Genomic DNA, 14,433 nt, shown 5'->3' with positions numbered 1-14,433 from the left:
CCCCATCCTCAAATTAGATCTTTGTGCCATACTTCACTAAAAGCAGAACTGAGAAACTTGAGTTATGTTGTTTCAGTCTTTCCTTATTTGAGGTGGATACTTGAATTACAGTACATACTTCCTTATTTGTACAAATAGATGTAATCATATAAGGCTTTTGGAATGTAATAGGAGTTTATTCACATATAGACATTGCATTTCTGGTCTCTTGTTGGAGTGGTGAATAAGGTTGGAGCCAATGAGAATAGTTAGTGAAGCTACTTACCAGCTCTTCCTTTCAAGTCATCTTTTGTAATAGTGTGTTTTTACTGGCTTATAAACATTTTGCAAACCTGGTGCTAATCATGTTGACGTAGGAAGGGAGTGTCTTATCACTACAAGATGTGTGTGAACACACACACACACTTGGACTACAAGCCGAAAAATCACCGATTTTAAGGTATGCTTATATTGTATTTCAACTTTGAACTCAGGTGCTGTGAGAATTCTGCAACATAAAAAGGTGAATTAGTTCTGTGCATTCAGTGGGGTTCATTCCTCTCATAGCACTGTTTTATTATTTAGATTTCTGGAGTTAAGCCTTTTGTGCTCTTTAAAAAAATCATTTTAGTTATTATAAGTCCATATTAGTACCAAATACATGGTGTATGTTTGAGGTTTCATTAATCATAGAGTTACCTGTACACAACCTATTAATTACAATGAAATTGTTTGGTTTGTGAGTGAGATCATTGCTTCTTGAGGAGATTTCTATCTCCTTTATTTCTGATTTGGAATATGGATACTCACAAGGACATACACATCTAAATATACAAAGGGATGTTGTAGCACCTTTGAGAGTTAATGACAAAATAAATTTTATCATAAGCTTTTATAGACTTGGTCTATGAAAGCTTATGCTAGAACTTCTGATACTCTAGACTAACCTGGCTGTATCTCTGAATCAAAACGTACAGTTACAATAAAATACATGGTTAAAACTGGCTCCTTTATAAGGTATTTTTGCCAGGAGATGATGAATTCTTGTGGATTTGCTCATACATTTCACTTCAATATTTAGTTTTGATAATTGGTTCCTGTTTTCTTAAAACTTCTGTTTGCATTGCTGTATCATTTGGCATAATCTGTCAAATTAAATTGCAGATGTGTCTCCTAATTTTCTGCATTTTGAGTTGTAACTTCTAATAGTTGTACATTTATCTGTGTTCACCAAACTTAATTGTTTGTGCTTTCTGCAAACTTTTTTTTCTATCTGGTTCAGAAATCTCAATGTGGAACAATAGTATTTTGCTTTGTCTCAAAGGATATTGAGCCAAACTCATAGTGACTACATTTTTTACCCTTGTTAGTTCATGCTAACTATTAAAATTTTTCGAACAGATTGTACCAGTAGGAGAGGTAAAGATCTGAGATGGAGATGACAGACTAACTAGCTGTTGGTAGCTTCCATTTTATTTAGAAGCAGTTTTTTTTTCTCTTTCAGATTGTTTACTAAATGAAGAGAATTTCTCAGTGAGGTGCCCCAAGCACAAGGTAATAAAAATACTACTAATTTGGCACTGTCCTTTGCTGGATTCACCACAGTTCATTTCAGACAGTTTTATTTCAGAGTAATTCTTTCTAAAAAAAATATGCACTCCCAGGCTGTTTCTTCACCTTGTGTGTGTGTTTGTCTGGATATTATTATTATTATTATTATTATTATTATTATTTGAGCAGAAAACATAAGAGCCTGCAAATTATCCTTTTAAAATAGAAATAGTGACTTTTCATTTGTCTTTATTACTGCTTGCTTTATGGACTAATATAATTTCATAGCATTTGTACTGAATACTGTCAGCCCATGACATATGCGGGCTTTCTTTACGAGGCTTTCAGTTTATGCTGAAGCCACAGTATAATTAAATGAATGGTGTGCATGCCTCTGGTGCGCGTGCCGCACAACGTGCATGCACCCCATTGTTTTCAATGGGCATGAGCATACACGGTTTTCCCCTTATGCGGGAGGGGGGTCCGGAACGGATTCGCCATGTAAAGGGAGGGCTGACTGTATTTTTCTTTAACTATAGTTTTCAATTAATCCTCTGTTAAAAGTGTCTGAAAATACTCTTTGATAGAGAAGTATAGAAATGATGGAGAGCTGATTGGAAAGCTCTTAACAGTGAATGTAAAGGAGATGTTTTGTGTGTTGCTGAATACAGTTGGACAGCTAACTCAAGTATATTTGCTCACTTTCTGGACAAAAAGTTAAACATCAGTTTTTGCAATAATTGACTTTTTTATATAGTTAAGAAACCTAAAATGGGGTAAAATTGATTTTACTGTAAAACAGATATTACACCCTGAATAATATATATAAGAAATGTGATTTCCAGCATGTCTGATTGTTTTGGTTATTTGACCTTCTTTAATGAAGTGCTGTGTCATGCAGAGGTACGTTGGGGTTACCCCAGTTTCTCTAATCAGTGGCAGTCGAGAACAAGATGTATGGAGCCATTTGAAGACCATGCACCTGTCTCTGAAAAAAATCTGGAATAATCTCTGAGCAGAAACTTTTTGTCAGAGAAGAAGTTTGTTTTGTTCAATGACAGTTTTACAAATACAGATCACTTCTAACACACATGACATGGAGCACTGACATTAGAAAGCATCCAATAGAATAAAGGCCACACATTTTTTCTTGAGAATCATTTCATTGAACTGGCCCTTCAAACTAAATGTCCCATGAAATACCCAGAATTGATCATTTTATAATAAGATTGATTTTTGTAGAACGTTTGGCAGAATTCAGACAAACAATTAAAGTATTTTATTATAAATTGAGGTAGAGGCTTCCCTTCTTCTTGTTTTGTGTGAGAAACTGGTATTCAACTTTAACATATAATTGATTTAGGTAGTGAAAATGTTTTTTGTTTCACACACAAAAACTTTGAATATTTCAACCACAAGGTGGCAGAAGGTAGTTCAAAAACGTGTAAAAAAATACAGTATACATTAGGAAGAATAAAACTCTTACCATCATACAAAATAACGTAACTTTTCTGATCCAGCTATTCATTTTTAGAGAAGAAATTCACTTTATGTCAGTAAATTAGAAAGCATTTTCTTTTAATTTAATGTTAATTCCTTCTGTGTGGTACTGATGAAATGGGTGCAGAAATATTTTATTGTTAACTGCCATCAAGTGGACTATGACGTAAGGCATCCCTATGAATGAGAGACCTCTGAGTCACCCTACCATCAACAGCTTTGCTTAGGCCTTGCAGACTCAGAGCCATGACTTTCTTGACTGAGTCTGTCCATCTGTAATGTGGTTTGCCTCCTGCCTTACCATGTATTGTCTTTTCTAGTGAGTTATGTCTTCTCATGATATGTCCAAAGTACAACAGTCTCAGTTAATCATCTTGGCTTCTAGGGAGAGATCAGGCTAGATTTGCTCTAGGACTTTTTAATAATAGTCTTTTTCATTATTATTATTATTATTATTATTTGTATCCCGCCTCTCCCTGTATTGGATCGAGGCGGGTAACAACAAACATTTTAACAGGCCACATCTATAGAACTATTCTCTAGTACCACTTTGCAAATGAGTTGACTTACTTTCAGCTTTCTTCACTGTCCAGCTTTCATAATAGTACATAAAAATGGGAGATACGATGGCATGATTAATACTTGATCTCCAAGGAAAGGCGGGATATAAATAAATGATTTATTATTATTATTATCATTATTATTATTATTCAGTTATATATCTTTACACTTCAGGATTCTGTCTAGTTCCTTCATAGCTGCCCTTCTAAGTCCTAGTCCTCTTCTGATTTCTTGACTGTAATCTCTGTTTTGATTACAAACTGAGCCAAAGTATGAACTATTTCAGTGCCTTCATCATTTACTTTATACTTAGGTAATTCATCTCTGGTCTTCCTTGACTTTTTTCCAGTAATTGTTCCAAGGCTTTGCTATTTTCTGCTAGTAGTATGATGTCATCTGCATATTTTAAATTGTTGATGTTTTTTCCTCCAATTTCCATACTTTCTTTCTCTGAGTGTAATCTTGTTTTATGTATGAGATTTTTCCACATACAGGTTGAACAGGGTGATAAGATGCAGCTTTGCTTTGACCCCTTTATCAGCTGAAAACCATTTTGTTTCTGTCCTAACAGTAGCCTCTTGTCTTGAGTACAGGTTACATAGCAGGACAATGAAAAGTTGTAGAACATCTATTTCTTTAAGAGTAAACCATAGTTTTTCATGATCTATACCAGTGATTGCCAAATTCTGGGATGCCTGGTAGTTTGGACTTCAGTTCCCAGAAGCGTCAGCTATCTTGGCCAATGGTCTGGGATTTTGTGAGTCAAAAGTCGAAAACACCTGAAAAGTCAGAGTTTGGGAATCACTGATATATACATCCAAAGGCTTGACTACAGTCTATAAAGCACAGGCTTTATACGATTGCTAGTGCCTTTCCTGAATCCAACTTGAACATCTGGTGTTTCTTGATCCTTATATTGTCAAAGTCTTTGTTGTAGAATTTTGAACATCACTTTGCTTCCATGGGAAATTAATACAATGGTCCTGCGATCCCCATTGTTGGGATTTGGAGTTAAATTGCACATTTCCAGTTTGTGGGTCATTTTCTTGTTTTTCATATTTATTGCCAGGTTTTAGTTAGAACTAGGGTAGGTTTTGTCTATGTAGAATGGAGCAGTTCTACAGGTATGCCATCTGGTCTTGGTGATTTATTTCTCTTGAGTTCTCCAAGTGCAGCTTCCACTTCACGTTGTAAAATTGAAGGTTCATCTTCATATGGTTCTTCCTTGAATGAATCTGTCATTCTTTCATATCTTTTATATAGTTTTCCTAGATATTGTTGTCTTTTTATTTCTACCTGGTCAGGTAAAGTGTTCCCCCATTGGCCATAGAGCATCCCCACTTTTGGATTAAATTTTCTTTGATGTCGTGGGTCTCGTGGAAGATGTCTCTTCTCTTCCCTTTTTGTTGTCACTTGCTGTATCTCTGCATTGATTGTTACAGTATTTCTTTTTGTTTCTGCATACAAGTCACCAAACAGTTACATTTAGCATTTTGACTCCATTTCTGTCCCCTTTTATTTTTGCTTTTCATCTGTCCTTAACAGCCTGAAGAGTTTTGTCTGTCATCCCTTGAGACTTCTCTTTCTTTTGAATCCTGTTCAATTATTTATTTATTTTCATTTGTATGCCACTTTTCTCCTAGAGTGAAACCCAAGGCCACTCCAGGTGAGTCAATTAAAAACCTTGACTATAAGTTTTTTTAAATGTATAAAATCATTTAAAAGGCATATAAAAGTTAAACAAGAAAAAGAAAACATCCAGTTTACACATTAAAAGACTACTTAAACAAAAAGGTATTCTCCTGCTGGCAAAAAGAAACCAGGGAGAGGGCCAGCCTAGCTTTCCAAGGGAGAGAGTTCCAAAGAGAGAGTGCAGCCACTGAGAAGGTGCTCATGTCCTCACCAAGGGAGCCTGTGGTGGGACTAAGCCTTGTCTGGATTAGGTTTCGATTTGTTTTCCCTCATCCAATCGGTTACGGACGAGACATGGGTTCAATACCAAGACAGCTTCCTTGGAATCAGATGGGAAGGAGAGGTTGAGTTGGGTGTCATCAGCATATTGGTGGCACTGTACCTGAAAACTCTGGGTGACTTCTCCTAGTGGTTTCATGTAGATGTTAAACAGCATGGGGGCCAAAACAGAAATCTGAGGGACCCCACAGACCAACACCTAGGATTTTGAACAGGAATCCTCCAGCACCATCTTCTGAGTTAGCCCCTCCAGGAAGGACCAGAACCACTGCATAATAGTGTCCCCAAGTCCCATCCCAGACAGTTGGCCCAGAAGGATACCATTGCTGATCGTGTCAAAAGCAGCTGAGAGGTCCATCATAATCGACAAGGACACATTGCCCCATTTGGTTCCCTGTTTCATTCATCTACCAAGGTGACCAAAGCTGTCTCTGTCCCATAACCATGCCTTAAGCCAAATTAAAAGTGATCTAGATTTCATCTGTCTCATTCAGAAACCCCTGAAGTTCGGAGGCCACCACATGCTCCAAACCTTGCTTTAAAATGGAGTGTTAGAGACTGTACAATAATTATTCAGAATAGTAGGATCCAGGGAGGCTCTTTTTAAAAAAATAATGGCCACCACAGCCTCTTTTAGGTAGGATGGAAATTTCCCTTGTTGCAGTGAGGCATTCACTAACTACTTGGCCCATCCTCCTCTTGGTGTTTAGGAAGGGCAAAGGTCCAGTATACATGTGGTGGCTCTCATGTCTCAAGGATCCTGTCCACATCCTCAAGCTGCACAAACTGAAATATTTCCAATAATATAAGATGAGCAGGTGCCAGGATTACATCCGTTGGCCTTGTCCCAACTATCGTATCCAAGTCAGAGCAGATCTAAGTGATTTTGTCTGCAAAGTGTCTTGAAAATTTGTCTCAGTAGGCTTGTTGAGTGGTCTTTGTTTTCTTCTTGTGAACCAGACCATAGCCCCTGACTACTCGAAACAGCTCTGTCGGATAACACTGTGCAGATGTAATCGTGACAGAGAAGTATATTTTCTTCACTGCCACCGTTGCCTTCCAGTGAGCTCTCTAGACTTTGTTCAGTTCGACTTGCTCCAGGCCATCCACCACCATACTTCTAGTCTCCATCACACTTGTTTCATCACCGCCAGTTCTCTAGTGAACCAGGTGGTTCGCTTAGCTCCACTTCATGAGACAGGATGGTTAGGGTTGTGTCCACCAACCTGGCTATTTCCCTGTTCCAGAGATCAGCCAGGGCTTTGACAGGATCACCTGCCAAGGCAACAGGAAACTCCCCAAGAACTCATTTGGATCAGTAAGTCTCCTGGGGTGAACCATCTTAATCAGTCCTACACCCTGCAGAGACACAGGCTCAGTGTTCCAGTGAGTCTAAACAGCACCAGATAGTGATCAGTACACGATAGCAGAGCTACAGAAAGTTCCTCCACATCCGGATCATTGTCATCTCACCAAGAACAGAAAACTAAGTCCAGAGTGTGTTCTGCAGCATGGGTGGCACCAGATATTGGAACAGACCCATAGTTGTTATGGCAGACATGAAATCCTGAGCTGCTCCCAATAAAGCAGTCTCCACATGGAGTTCTAGTCTCCCGGTACAACAGGCTGAGGGGATACCCAATACTGCAGTCAAACCCAACTCAGCCAGCTCAGAAAGGGTGACTGTTGAGCAATGGGGTGGGCAACACATCACCAGAATCTCTGCTATGTCCCAGCTACCCAGCTTCAAGAACAATTAGGATTACTAGCGCAAATATATGTATATACTGTATTTACATTACCTTAAATGTATCAGGGATGTCCTTCAGGCTATATTTTATTTGTTATTAGTAGTTCATGGTCTGTACCACAGTTTGTTCCTGGTCTTGTTTTTGCAGAGAGAAAGGAGCTTCTCAATTTTCTGCTTCCAGATGTGTAATCTTATTTGATTTCTATATTGGCCACCAGGTGATGTCCATGTATACAGTCACCTCTTGGATTGCTTGAAGAATGTGTTTATGATGAACAAACTGTTGGCCCTGCAAAATCCAGTCAGTCACTCTCCTGTTTCATTTCTTCATCTTAGACGAAAATTTCCTACAGTCTTTGATTCTGCTCTCTTTCTTACTTTTGCATTCCAGTCACCTATGATTAAGAACAAGTTCTGTTTTGATGTTTGATCCATTTTCTCCTGGTCTCCAGCACCAGAATCTTTCAATCTCTTCTTCTGCTTTTGTAGCATAAATGTGGATCATGGTTATATTAATGGCTTTTCCTGAACTCTTATTGATATTATTTGATCAAACTTATATATTGTTTGATTGCTTTTGCTATGTCTCTCCTTATTAATGCTACCTTATTTTTTCTTAAATGTTAATTTCTTGAGTAAAATACTGTGTAATTATTTAACTCAAAAGGGTCCCATTCCTGCCCACTTTAGCTCATCACCCCACGTATTGCAATGGGTATATATGTTCCATGTCTTGTTTTACTATGTCTTTACCCCCAATTCATGCTTTGCACATTGCATGATTCTCTAATACATATTGAGCAACTTTAGACTTTCCTTTCACCTTTGAGCATGCCAATAACTGAACATTTTTTCTGCTTGAGTCTAGTTGCATAATTAGTCACAGGGCTATTTGTATTTGCCCCCCTATACCCCAGTAGCTTTTTGAGTGCCTTCTGTACTGGAAGTTTCATTTTGGGGTATTATCTTTTGTTTCACTTTGGATTGTCTCCTCATAGGGTTTTTGTGGTAAAAGATATTCAAAAAGAGGTTTACCATGCTTCCTTTTTCTCAGTACTAACAAGTGTTAACTATGGTGCCACTGCTGTTGTCTCTGAGAGATCCTCTGCCCAGTGTCACCCTTCACTACTGCTGCTGCCCAGTACCTGTTTGGCACCTTTAGTCTGGCTCTTCAGCAAAAGCTGTCTGACATGGGAAATCCTACCAGCAGCACTGTTACTGTCAGCGTATCTTCTTGCCTCACAGGATCATTCCACCACCGCAGGAGGGGTTGTGCCATTGGTGGGACAGAAATCTTAATTCAATAAAAATCAATTTCCTCATTTTTAAAATTCTCAAATAAGGTTGTGTGTACTTTGAACTTTAGAAAGCAAAACTGTGTAATAAAAATGGAGTTCCTGCACATAAATTAGGTGCATCAGGAAAATTGGTATAGGTTTTCTTATTTTGCATTATTTATTCTGTTTTTGATAAGGATAAAGAGGTGAAAGGAAACACTACAGGACTCTGAAACCCTGTCCATTAATAAGTTGTAATTCTGCAGAGCTCCTTTCTGGTATTGGAGATTTCATCCAATTCTGCCTATGTGTATACTTTCAAACCAGTCTTAGCAGTCATAAGAGATAGTTTTAAAAAAAGGAGTAAAACTGACATTTTGGTGCTTTTAATTATTTTCTGCATTGGTTACATATACCTGGGTTTTATAATCTGATTTTTGTTCCAGTGGAAGCAAAAGGCATTTGTCTTGCCCTCTTAAGCATGCTCTTAGTGGAGAAAAATGTTGCAGTTTTAAAATTGATGGATATACAGTAAAGTATTAGCTCAAAAGTATTTTGAAGTGTTAACACCTGTTTTCTATCATACATTAATTCTTTTAGGTAAGTTTGAAAACTAGCTATATTTGGTTAGGACCTCCACAAAATGAAAATGAAAGTAACTTGGCATTTCTGAAATAAATGGTTAAGGGAAAATTAGGGATTAACAGCCTTTTTCAAACTGTCTTTTCAGAATACTCAAGAAAGAAGGGTTAAAAAGAAACACAAGCTCAGTTTTTTAATGTCCTTTCGTGCTCAGTATGAATGTTCTGTGATTATGCAGGACACCCAGCTCTTATCTTCTCCCTAAATTCTGTGTATTTCTTGCTTCACGATAGTACCAGTGCTGTCATGCAGAAATGCTGCCTGTTTGTTTCTAGTACTGATGCTGCTTTCTCTTTCATCCTCCATGTTTTCCTTTTTCATCTCTTACTTTTCGTTATCCTCTCATTCCACTTCACCAAATCCTTGGCATATTGGACATCAGCCCCTCCCCCCTTGCTCTCTTCCCTCCTTGCAGAACAAGATGGTGAAAGGCAGCCTCAGCACAGAGCAGTCCGAGCGGGGGTGAGGGGGGAAGTGTCTCGTGGGAATGAAAATAAAGCAAGCACAGGTGAGTCGAGGGAGGGACTCTTGAGGTTTCCCTTCCACCTACTCTCTGGTATGAAGGAGTAGTCTTACTGTGCAGAGGTTTTGACTAGGACAATAACTTACTTCAGGATGGTGGTTTTCATCTTGTATTTTGGTACTACTCTATTTACTGAAGGGCCGTGGTACCATAAATGACTCCTGCATTTTACCAGGTTTCTTCTATTTGGTCTATACAAATCTAAAAGAAGACGAATGGCCAAATTTTTCAGTATAGCTCACAGACATGGTTGAGGAAAACCAATAAATCAAGACAGCTGGCAGATACCACTTTTGTGTCCAGCCTGGTGCAAGAACACATTCAAAGTGGATAGGAGCCTGTAGTGCTTGTGGGTTTCCAACTGGCAACATGTTAGTCACTGTATCACAAATCTAGACTAGATGGGCCTATTCTGATCCACTGTGATGCTTCTCATGTTCTTTTGCATATGACCTCAATATGCTTTCCCAAGGAAGCAAAAAGCTGATCAGAATTGCCATTGCCTTTTAAATCCCAGGAAAGACAACAGGTGTTGGAAGAAGAATAGAAGCAACAAGACCTTCCAAGGCAATCAATTTTTTTGTTTTGTTTTTCTTTTTGGGGTGGGGGAAATCCACAATTGTGTGCAGGGTAATCTCACCATGTTACTATGTTTTTGAGGGGGGACCTTTGACTTTTTTTTTTTAGTCCAGGTCTTCTTTAAAAATGGAAATAAATTGCAAATTGACTCCAGAGCTTAACGTGGCTGAAAAGCTTTCCTGATAGAAAACAAACATTTACTTCCTCCTTGATTTGGGGGCATTTTAAATTTATTTCTTTTTCATTTGTAAAAAGTATGTAAGTCCTCAATTTAACTGAAGTTTCACCTGTCCTGTACCAACAGTATAATAGCACTTAAATAAAGCTATGATTTTATATATGATCTACAATTTCCTATCCTATGTCATTAGCTATGTTTTACTTTTAGAACTCTATTCTAACTTTTCTGATATTTTTTAGATATCTAAAGGTAACCCGTCAAAAATATACAGTTGGCCCTCCACATTTGTGGCTTTGACATTTGCAGATTTGATTATTCATGGATTCTCTCTAAGAATTGCTAGGTCTTCAAAATGAACTCTGCTGGAAGTTGACCATAGAGTCACAGTGGAAAACCGAGAGATTAGGGAGAAAACAGTTATCTAGGCACATGTAGGACCTCCAGTGAATTCTGTAGTCAACCTCTGCTGGATGTAGGCCACAAAGCTGCACTGGGGAACCTAGAGATCCCTATACAGGTGTTCTCTCATGTTTTAAAAAAGTGGATTTTTATTTGTGTTCTCTTCACTTTCACCAGGGTCCTGTGCCCCTAACCCCAGCAAATGTGGAGGGCCCACTGTATATCCTTGCCATTTGCAAATAATCCCAATAAAAGGTTGAACTAGTCAGGTTTAGGGAATTTTCAGTTTCTCCTGTGACAGATCTCTTTCAGTCTTAGAAGAAAGGCAATAAATCAAATAAATAATTAAACATTTCTGGGAGAATTAGCATGAAACAGAGATGATGATAATGATGCTGTTGATTTTATAATTTTTTAACCATTATTATTATCCTGATTATTTTTACTATGCTAGAGTTGAGCTGATTCACGAGAAGCCTTTACTTCATTCTCACTATCTTAGAGATTGCTTTCCCCCCTCTTTCCAGCATTTATAATTTTTGAACACCTTGCATTTGTTTCTAGCCAAGTGATCTGTGAATTGGCTTTCTTGATACTATGTAAAGGGAATTATTTAAAATGCTAATTTATACGCATGCAGTAGTAGTGGCACAGTACGTTCCACTGCTTATGCCAGGAGGGCAGAAGTCATCCCTTCTCAGCAGTAACTCAACTGAAGTGTCCTTTTTCAGAATAAGGCATTTTGGCTTGATCAGACTCTTGAGAGCCTGCCAGTCTGATGCTTTGCTCTGAGAATTCTTTAGAGGAAGGATGGAGAAAATGTAGGCCATGAGCTAGGTTGGTACCTTGTGGCTGTTCGGGGAGCCCTCCGATTGGTGGTGGTGGGGCATAATATTTGCTATCCTTGTTGATCCACCCACTAAAGGCAAGAAACATGCCTTGTGGAAAGGCCACCCTTGATTTGATATATAAAAACATATCAGATAATTGAAGATAATGGGGGAAATGTCATCTTGAATACAGGAGCTTGTTTTTACACATATACTGTATATACTTGACTATAAGTCAAAAAATTTATGCCTAAAATTGACCCTAAAATCCTGGTTCAACTTATATATAGGTCAATACAGTAATACTGCTTAGAAAAGTCCTGAAAGAAGCACCATCCCGTGTGCCTCAGCAGTGATATCTGAAAGAGCTGCCCAGGCACGCGCGCGTGCGTGCGTGCGTGTGTGTGAAAGAGGTGAATCCCTTCCCAATCGGATGTTAAAATCTTCTCTCCCCACCAAACACCCCATTTACTGTAACTCCACGTCACTCTTCTGACTCTGATGTTAAAATCTTCTCCAGCACCTGGGAAGTGGTGTTTTCCGAATCTGATGTTAAAATCTTCTCCTCCAGCACCTGGGAAGTGGTGTTAGGTGGTCGGGAGAGGTCCGGAGAAGAAGGGATAGAAATGGTGTTTTCCCCTTTTGATCCTTTGTTACATGCCACTGAGTTTTACTCTCAACCTATCCACAGATCATATTAAAATCCATTGTGGCCCTGAAACCTTCTCCCGACTTATACATGAGTTCAATTTGTTGACTTGTACACGAGTATATACGGTATATCCTTTTATTGGTTCCTATTAGATTTGGGGGCCATATCCTGATCGCACAGTAATGTAATGTCTTCAAGTAGCAAGTTATTTCTCAGCCAGTTATCCCAGCATATTTCCAACATTATCAGGAATGAAAATCTTTGAGAATAGGAAGGGAAAGAGACTGAAACTGTACATGTGTCTGTTCTTTCTCTGAGCATTAGTATTCTGGATTGTTTTTAGGTAAGAAGTGGTTTCCACTGTACAGAAGCCTGAGGCATGGGCACTCATTCAAATACTTCTGGAGAAATTTATTAAATGGGCCTTCAATATCTACTGGGTTTGGTTCCAGGACTTCCTGTGGATACCAAAATCTGTAGATGCTCAAGACCCATTATATACAATGGCCTAATAAAATTGTGTCCTTTATATAAAATGGCAAAAAGCAAAATTATTTGTTTTTTGGATTAATTTTTTTTTCAAGCCATGGATGGTTGAATCCATGGATGCAGACTCTATTGATATAGAGGGCAGACTGTAATATATAACGAATGCAAATCATTCTCTTGCTTCTTTGAATCTCATTTGAATTATTTAATTAAAATTAATGTAATCAATGTAATTGTTTATTTTGAAATAATTGTGATGATATTTCTAAGGTCTGCTTGCACTTTTTCTGTTAGTTTGTTGGGCCTTGGGTACATGCTTTAGAGATACCTATGAGGAGATGTTCCTTTTGGGTTATGAGTTCTGCAGTCACTAGTGAAGAATTTGTAGTGGAAGATTTGCTTTTCCCTATTACTTATTGGTTGCATGTGAATTCCTCAAAATAGTGGGATTTATTTTATATCCAACTTGAGTTTGGCCATGAACCTATCGTGGTAACCGAATTCATCTGGAACAAAAGGGTGTGATGGGTGTGTGGTATGGCCAAAATTGGGGCATATTTATTTGCAGACAGGAAAAAGGTAAGGATTTGCTAAAACTTGAATTGAATGTGCACTCGGTGTATCTCCAGTGCTACGACAGTTTGTGATTGAGATAAACTTTTAATCCTTCCTGCCCAAAGTATTTTGTCTATTTGCAAAACTTGATAGGATTTCTTAGAGCAAATATTCTAGTTCTGCCTCTTTCCAACAACATCAAATGTTACACATTTCTGTAATTTATTCATGTCTCGTGTCCTGTTGAAAGTGGAGTGGGGAAAAATCTGGTTTAAGTATTAAAAGAGCATTCATTTATTTTCCCTGAAGCAGAAGTTTTGTTTTTCCTCCTGTGCACATGAAGGCAGTGGCAGTACTGTGAACCATTTCTCTGTCCTCATGAGTAAATGATATGTCTTTCCAGTGTTTATTTTGACAATGGAGACTGGATTTCATAGAAAGCACTGGTATACTGATGTATATCTGTCATTGAGAGTTAGATTAAGAAGGGGTTTCTGCCTTCTTACTTTGTCTCAGCCAGTACCTCTTGCCTGTGGAAGTGTTTCAACATCACAGGTATGATTTGCTAGCATCACAGGTGTTCAGGGACCTATGGAATTTCTCTCTCACTCTCTCTCTTCCAAATAGTTAGCCAAAGCTCTCCAGGGATAAGTAGGCTGAAAACCAAGAAGCATGTAGGCATGGAGAATCCATTTCAAGTTGAAAATGTCTGTCAATTTCCAGGAATCTGCTCTTTGTAGTTTAGTTTGATATGTAAACAACATTTCATATCACTTTTTTACTTCTCATGGGTTCAAATTTTACAGAATTTTTAAACATATGCCGAAATAGACCACTGTATCTATCTCATTTCTCTGAAACATATTTATGGTTGTTAAGAATTGATCATTAGATCTCAAAATTGATAATATAAACTGCCTTTAAAAAAAACTATCTGAATATAGCACAGAGCCATATGAATTGTGGAGAGATGAAACTTTCCCCCTATTAGACA

At 38.1% G+C, this 14,433-nt stretch overlaps 1 protein-coding gene across 9 annotated transcripts in view; it reads left to right on the top strand.

Annotated features, from left to right (window-relative positions):
* TCF20 (transcription factor 20) overlaps positions 1-14,433 on the top strand; it is a 219,557-nt gene that overhangs the window by 203,380 nt on the left and 1,744 nt on the right. For 4 of the 9 annotated variants that reach the window (XM_089523755.1, XM_089523757.1, XM_089523756.1 and 1 more), the window contains 3 exons: positions 1,484-1,533; positions 5,235-5,257; positions 8,003-9,706. In XM_089523755.1, the coding sequence (XP_089379881.1) occupies positions 1,484-1,533; positions 5,235-5,257; positions 8,003-8,102 (173 nt within the window). In that variant the 3' untranslated portion in view covers positions 8,103-9,706. Of the gene's footprint in view, positions 1-1,483; positions 1,534-5,234; positions 5,258-7,530; positions 7,614-8,002; positions 9,740-14,433 lie in introns of those variants that run through there. The other 5 variants (XR_016281220.1, XM_089523760.1, XM_089523761.1 and 2 more) reach the window with 5 other exon arrangements.

The sequence above is a fragment of the Sceloporus occidentalis genome, unplaced genomic scaffold (genome assembly GCF_023333645.1).
Source record: "Sceloporus occidentalis isolate IW3139 unplaced genomic scaffold, rSceOcc1.0.p SCAF_5, whole genome shotgun sequence".
Classification (NCBI taxonomy): domain Eukaryota; kingdom Metazoa; phylum Chordata; class Lepidosauria; order Squamata; family Phrynosomatidae; genus Sceloporus; species Sceloporus occidentalis.
The sequence above is the reverse complement of the archived record's forward strand: the minus strand, read 5'-3'. Positions and strand labels throughout refer to the sequence as shown.